We start from the raw sequence: 7762 nt of genomic DNA, 5'->3' as shown, positions 1-7762 counted from the left end.
TACAGTGTACAAGTATTTCATATATCTGCATGATTGCCTTATGCCTTCATATGCATATATGTGGCATTGAGTGCCGTGACTACATTTTGAGTTCTAGAATTTGTTTTGTTTTTTTTTTTTTTTTTGCAGGTGCAAGATTTAATAGAGTGAAAACAGAGCTCCCATACAAGGAGGGGACCCAAAGGGGGTTGCCATTGCTGGCTGGAATGCCTGGGTTTATATCCTGATCCTTGTCCCTCCCGCTGTGCTCTCAGGCAATAGATGATTGGCTATTTCTTTACCTCCTGTTTTTGCCTAATTAGCATTTTAGTGAGCTCTCTGATTGGTTGGGTGTGAGCTAAGTTGCAAGCCCCATGTTTAAAAATGGATATAGTTACCTTCCCAGCTAGGCTTAGGGATTCTTAGTCGGCCTAGGAAATCCAGCTAGTCCTCTCAGTCCCCACTCTCAACAGGAAAACCCAAGTGCTATTGGGGAGGTTGGCCGATGACTGCTCTAACTGCTTTCTGCTGAATTGGGGCATAGGAGGGGTTGTGCAGCTGAGATTTCCTTGGGAGGGGTGCCTTCGATGTCGTTAACACCAGAGCATGGGCTGGGAGACCGGTCCGGGGATCTACGGTGGATCTTAGTCATGGACTGCATCTGGGGCTCCATTTGATGAACCATTTGTAGTTTTACAGTTTCAATTCACCTTGGAGGTCCCTTCGTGGTCGCCAAAATGTTACCGGGGGTCCTTGCTCCCAGAGCTCCCAAGAAGGTGGTGGGCGACTTCCAAAATGGCGGCAGGCCACTTCCAAGATGGTGGCAAGCCCCGTGTTCTCTGACCTGGGGTTGTTGGCCTCATGGATTCCAAGGAATGGAATCTTGGGCCATGCAGTGAGTGTTACAGCTCTATTAGAAGTCATGGGTCACAGAAAAGAACCGTGGAACCCAGTGACTAGTGTTCAGCTCAATTAGGACGAACCCAGGCACTTAGCCGTGCAGGAACAATGGCAAGCCTTTAGCCCGATCGGGAGCGGCAATGGGCACCTCACTGGATCAGGAGCACAGCAGACACCCTGCCAGATTCAGAGGGATGGGAGTCAGCAGCGGGTCTGTGACGGTGGCAAACAGCAGTGGTGGACGGCGAGCAAAAGCTCAGCTCGAGCCTTAACAAACATGGACCAGAAGAGTGCAGTTGCAAGATTTAAGAGAGTGAAATAGAGTGAAAACAGAGCTCCCATTCAAGGAGGGACCCAAAGGGGGTTGCCTTGAGTTCTAGAATTTTAACATTTTATTCATTTTATAATTATTTTAATAAAGGTAAATAGTAATTTAGGTTGTTTGTGTATGAAAAATTCAGATTTCTCAGCAGAGTAGATTAAAAAGATCTTTCAGAATTGAATATGTTAAATGTTTTAAACATTTTCAAAGAAACAGATGTGTCTTACCTGTCTTAACTTCACAATGACTGTATTGCGTTTTATGAAGACAAAACTCGTGAGCATATCCACATCATAGAATGGCAGCCCATTACTACTATCAGTCACCTTGTTAACTGTGTACACAAAACCCCATGTTGAGTTCAGTGTGCTTTTAATTTGATACTGCAATTAAACATTTAAGATTGCATTAAATTATTAACACATTTTTCTCATTTTACCAGACCAAAGGCAATAGTTGAAACACCATAAATTTGCTACTTGTGCAGTCTTGTCATCCTTACATGTTGAACTGAAAGTTGATTGAAAATAAAATTGGTATTTACAAAAATCTCTTAATTATATAAAAAGTTATCTAGGCCAGGCACGGTGGCCCATGCCTGTAATCCCAGCACTTTGGGAGGCCGAGGAAAGTGGATCACAAGGTCAGGAGTTCAAGATCAGCCTGGCCAAGATGGTAAAACTCTGTCTCTACTAAAAATACAAAAAATTAGCCAGGCGTGGTGGCGGGCGCCAGTAATCCCAGCTACTCGGGAGGCTGAGGCAGAGAATTGCTTGAAACCAGGAGGCAGAGGTTGCAGTGAGCTGAGATCATGCCACTGTACTCCAGCCTGGGTGACGGAGCAAGGCTCTGTCTCAAAAAAAAAAAAAAAAACAAAAGTGAACTAAAATGATAGACTACATCCCAAAAATGATTCTAAAGTGACTGGCATGATTCATAATCTCTGAATTTTATATGTAAATCTTTTTTGATATAAACAATGTTATTAATTTTCATGACAACTTAAGAAATAGACACTACTGTTATAATTGCTACTTTATAGATAGGGAATATGATACCCAGACAGGTTAATTTCTTTTTGCTTTTCTCATTTTAAATTAATTCATCAAAGCAAACCTAGATAATTTAGGGAAGGTTTGTGGCACAACTGCACCTAAAACACCAACACGGTGTATTCATTTTTCATTTTATTTCATCCTCTTGTGCCAAATATCAAAACAAGGAACTGCATGAAGTCTCACATACTTCTGACCATCAACAGAACACTGAAAGCACCCATAAACTGTCTCCCTTTTGAAGTTCCCCATTCCACAGAGTATGCAAGGCCCTTTGGGAATGTTGTGATTAAGTAAGTTAACTCGGATATGGGTGCCTTCTTTGAGTGAAATATCAGTCATGCTGAGAGGTTTGTCATAGTAGTCAGAAAAAAGATCATCCAAGTAAAGCTGTGAACGAGAAATGACATCCATCACTCTTCTATCTAAAAGGACAAAAACAGAAAAGAAATGTGTTAGAAGTGAAAATGAAAAATACATAATGAAAACAGCATTAATAAATATGTGAATCCACTAGTCATGAAATAATTTGTTTTTTGTTTTTTTTTTTTTTTTTGAGACAGGGTCTGGCTCTGTCACCCAAGCTGGAGGGCAGTGGCACAATCTCCACTTACTACAACCTCCGCCTCCCACGCTCAAGTGATCCTCCTACCTCAGCCTCTCAAGTAGCTGGGACTACAGGTGCACACCACCGCAACCAACTAATTTTTTTCTTTTGTATTCTTTGTACAGATGGGGTTTTCTCACATTGCCCAAGTGTTTCAAACTTCTGAGTGCTAGCAATCTGCCTGCCCTGGCCTCCCAAAGTGCTGGGATTATAGGCATGAGCCACCATACCAGCCAGGCTTTTAAATTTAAATTTTTCCTTAACAGATGAGATTACTGAATAGAAAACCTCATGTGTTAAGCCAGGAAAGAAAAAAAAAAGACATTCACAGTACTCTTCAATGAACATACTTCTTTCAAATAGGATATTTCTCAACCTGTACAGCAGTGCAAATGTTGCCGTTTCTTCCCTTTCAAATCCTCCTTTTGACACTGAAGTGACACAAAGGTCTACAAAAAAAAATTGTTAGAAGATGTTATAACTTGAATAATTCATATTTTATTGTTTGATGGGGTGATGAATTCTAGTACAAATCATTCATTGTATTGTTTTTAAAAGTTGACTTTTACATACTTTTGGAAAAGGTAACATTCACATGGTAGGAAATTCATACAAAAAGGAGATACAGTGACAAATAGGTCTCTGGCCCACCCTGTATCCAGCCACAGTCTTCTACCTCAGGGGCTTAGGGGCACCCGTGGTTTAAGTTTCTTATGTTTGCTTCCAGAAATACTCCATATATTTTATAAGCATAAAGAAAGATGCATATATACATGTATGTGTATAAAATTATTTATGCCCAAATAGTTACATATTATACTCAGCTCTTGAAAAATATCTATTAAAAGTATTACATTCTTATTGGCTTTATAGTATTCTCTTGCAAGGATGCACCATTATTTAGTCTCCTTAATGTTGTTTCCAATCTCTTGTTATTGAGGACTGAATATACTTGCACTCATATCATTTCATATATGTGTAAATATATCTGTAGGATAAATTCCTAGAAGTGGAAGTCCAAATTATATATATATTTTAAATTCTTGTGGATATATCAGTCCATTTACATTCTCCCAACCATCAATAAAACTGTAAAAACCTAAAGTTATCCAATTAGAATTTACTTAATAAGACCTAGTATTTGGAAGCATAATAGGGTGACTACAGTCAAAATAATGTAATTGTACAGTTTTTTCTCCATCTTAGACTGAGAATTTGTACATTTTTAAATAACTAAAAGAGTATAATTGGATTGTTTGTAACACAAAGGATAAATGCTTGAGGGGATGGATACCCCATTTTCCATGATGTGATTATTATGCACTGTATGCCTGTATCAAAATACCTCATGTATCCCATACATAAATATATATATAATCTACTATATAGCCACAAAAATTAAAAATATTTTTTAAAAAGACAATTTACTTAACATGTAGTTTTGTTTTGTTTCTGGACTCCCTATTCCCTCCTCCTACAAAATTGCAGAAATGAACAAAAACAGGTCTAAAAACATTTGTAAATTACCATGGCTAGGGGCTGCCTTTCCTGATCCCTTGGGCTACACCTGGACTTGTTCCAGTTGGCCAACAGACCTTAAAGACCTGTGAAATGTAGAGACCTAAAGTGAGCTGCACTTAGGTATTATACAAGGTGACAATTTTGGAGGAAGTATTTTCACTTTTTAAAGTTATTTTTTAGGAAGAGTGCAAGGGGAAGCTGGGTCTATGATAAGTAAAACTGAAGTAAGAAAAGCTGTCTTTAGAGGCCCTGGTTTGGGCATCCTAACACTTCAGGCATCCTACTATCTACCTACTCCTCTGTTTGCCACCATCAAAAACTACCTATAAGAAGGTCATTTATTATCTCCCCATGTAAGCTAAGGAATACTTTGTCAGTAGATGGCATTTTAGCTCTTATTTATAATTTTAAATGGGGTAGTGGAGAGTTTACAACCTTCACCAAGAAGCAGAAAAGTGGAATGGGGAAGCAGCGAACGGAGGGTCTTTCTCAGCTATTTTGCCGAAGCATAAGATTGACAGTGCTGAGAGCATCTTCTATAATTGTTAGACACGAGAAATGAGAGAAAAGAGAGAGAGAGAGCACATGCCCTAATGAATGCTCCTTAAAAATATAATCATTTGTATTTCATGCAGACCCTTAACTCACCAAAGGCACCATCCAGGTATATGAAGAGTTCATAAACACTGAAAGCTATGGTTGTATGTGCTGGGAAAACAATAGCTTTGTCCCTTCCCTTGGGATTCTGTTCATCCATAAAGTGAAACTATATTGAATAAATAAATAACATAATTAAGGATCATAACATGTAAGGATAGCTTTTTGGAGAAATGAAACATTTCCTATAATCCTACCAAAAACAAAACAAAAAATTCCCAAGTAAAGAATTATTCTGCTTGAATTAAACCATTTTTTATAGCAGAGATCCAATTGGTCCAACAGAAACTCCTGGTCTATATTAGGAAATACCTCTGCACTTTTCACTTACTTTGGTATTACAGCCCATGATTAGTGCTACCACAACCATAATGCTCTGGAGCAGAAGCCTTTTTTTTTTTTTTAAACAGGAAATCTTAGAGAGCAGTGCCAGAGTTAAAGTTTTCAGCCTAGCCTGTCTACCATTCCAAAGCCCTCCAGAGCTTTTAGTAGCTTTCTAAAGCAATCGCTAACAATCAAGTAAATGTTTCAGTTTGTGCCTCAAAAATGATCCAATGTTAATCAGAATTTGACAGGCAGCTGAATATACGAAAATAACTTTTATTTGCAAAGACTTGAAAAGATTATCCTTGAACCCTATCTTTCTAACAATTGGTTTTAATCCAATCAAGTCATTATTAGGTGTCACTGAATGACAAAGATAAACAATATCATAATTGAGCTGAAAATTAAACACAGATACTTTTCCAATTTTTTTTTCAGAGACAGGGTCTCTCTCTGTCACCCAGGCTGGAGAGCAGTGGCACAATCATAGCTTACTGTAACCTTGAACTCCTGGCCACTCCTGCATCCTAAGGTGTCCCCGCCAAGTCCTGAGCTCAAACCTGCAAACTGCTGGTTGGACGTGAAGCCCATGGTCGTCAGCTGAGCCCGTGGCCCCGGGCCCCTAGTTGGATGGCTGCTGGCCCCAGAGAAGTCCGAAGGCAAATGGGTGGTTTGGAGAAGAGACTGCTACATCTTCCCCAGCACAATAGCGGTGGGAGGGACCACGGCTTTTCAAAGGCTCCCAAATTCTTAAAGACAATGACCCAAACCCCGCAGGCAGCCCCCTGCCTCAGCCTTCCGAGTAGCTGGGACTATAGGCGTGTGCCACCACAACCAGCTAATTCTTTTATTTTTTGTAAAGACAAGGTCTCATTATTTTGCTCAAGTTGGTCTTGAACTCCTGGTCCCAAGCTGTCTTCCTATCTCAGTCTTCCTAAGCACTGGGATTACAGGCATGATCCACTGCGCCTTGCCGCTAATATTTTTTAAAGGATTTAACTAACCTTGAATAAAGCATGTATGGCCATTGATAATATTAACTTTGAAAAACTATTTGAATATAAAAATATAAATTCAGGCCAGGCGCTGTGGCTCACACCTGTAATCCCAGCATTTTGGGAGGCCGAGGCCGGCGGATCATGAGGTCAGGAGATCGAAACCATCCTGGATAACACTGCCGGGCGTGGTGGCAGGTGCCTGTAGTCCCAGCTACTCGGGAGGCTGAGGCAGAAGAATGGCATGAACCCGGGAGGCGGAGTTTGCAGTGAGCCAAGATCGCGCCACTGCACTCCAGCCTCGGGGACAGAGCGAGACTCCGTCTCAAAAAAAAAATCTATAAATTCAGCTTTAAAAAATTCAAAGTGTAAAAACTCTATCACTTAAATCAATTCAACTTAAGCACTCAATTTTTATTCTTAAAACAGCACTTAAATAGTAATATGAGGGACTCCAGTATGCATGTAATTTCACAAGGATTACTGTTTTTGCATTATGTTACACTTTTTTTTTTTTTTGGTTGGGGTTTTTGTTTTGTTTTGTTTTTTTGAGACGGAGTCTCACTCTGCCACCCAGGTTAGAGTGCAATGGCACAATCTCGGCTCACTGCAACCTCCACCTCCCAGGTTCAAGCGATTCTTGTGCCTCAGCTTCCTGAGTGGCTTGGGATTACAGGGGTGTACCACCACACCTGGCTAATTTTTGTATTTTCAGTAGAGATGGGGTTTCTCTGTGTTGCCCAACTTGATCTCCAACTCCTGACTGCAAGTGATCCGCCCACCTCGGCCTCCCAAAATGCTAGGATTACAGGCGTGAGCCACTGTGCCCAGTCAAAAACTGTATCACTTAAAAATAAAATCAATTCAACTCACTCAATTTTTATTCTTAAAACAACACTTAAATAGTAATTTGAGGGACTCCAGTATGCACGTAATTTCACAAGGATTACTGTTTTTGCATTATATTACACATGTTTAGAATCCCAAGATTTGTTTTTTTTTTTTCATATTCTAGAACAGACATTGCTGTGCAAAATCCTGTACAACTGCAGCTCTTTCATCAGAACATTTCACAAAATACACAAGCCTGACTAGAAATTCAATACTTAAAAAAATTCCCATGGCAACACTTTAGTTAGTAAGAGAACCCAACGAGTGTGGTTTACCCGCATTGCTTCCCCTCGAATTCCAGCATGCACAGACAGTGAGCACTGTCGTGTGGTTCGGATGCTCTCCATGACCACACACAATACTGCCTTTCTGCTGCTCCTTGACTGACGTATCAAGCTGTGGTCAAAGTTAATTTTTCTAAAATAAAGAAGATACATTCACAAGACTCTATAACATCTAATTACACATAATCAAGTACATTTTTGCTATCATGTGTTATTCATTCATAGTT

The 7762-nt window shown here is 39.8% G+C and overlaps 1 protein-coding gene across 6 annotated transcripts in view; it reads right to left on the bottom strand.

Moving 5' to 3' along the window:
* Positions 1 to 2375: 2375 nt before the first annotated feature.
* Positions 2376 to 7762, bottom strand: part of PJVK (pejvakin) — a 10425-nt gene continuing 5038 nt past the window's right edge. For all 6 annotated transcript variants that reach the window (XM_063791321.1, XM_063791320.1, XM_016950108.3 and 3 more), the window contains 4 exons: positions 7527 to 7668; positions 5033 to 5150; positions 3214 to 3312; positions 2376 to 2681 (listed from right to left, as the gene is read on the bottom strand). In XM_063791321.1, the coding sequence (XP_063647391.1) occupies positions 2389 to 2681; positions 3214 to 3312; positions 5033 to 5150; positions 7527 to 7598 (582 nt within the window). In that variant the 5' untranslated portion in view covers positions 7599 to 7668 and the 3' untranslated portion in view covers positions 2376 to 2388. The remainder of the gene's footprint in view (positions 2682 to 3213; positions 3313 to 5032; positions 5151 to 7526; positions 7669 to 7762) is intronic.

This window comes from Pan troglodytes, chromosome 13 (assembly GCF_028858775.2).
Source record: "Pan troglodytes isolate AG18354 chromosome 13, NHGRI_mPanTro3-v2.0_pri, whole genome shotgun sequence".
NCBI lineage: Eukaryota > Metazoa > Chordata > Mammalia > Primates > Hominidae > Pan > Pan troglodytes.
This window is presented reverse-complemented; position numbering and strand designations above follow the sequence as displayed.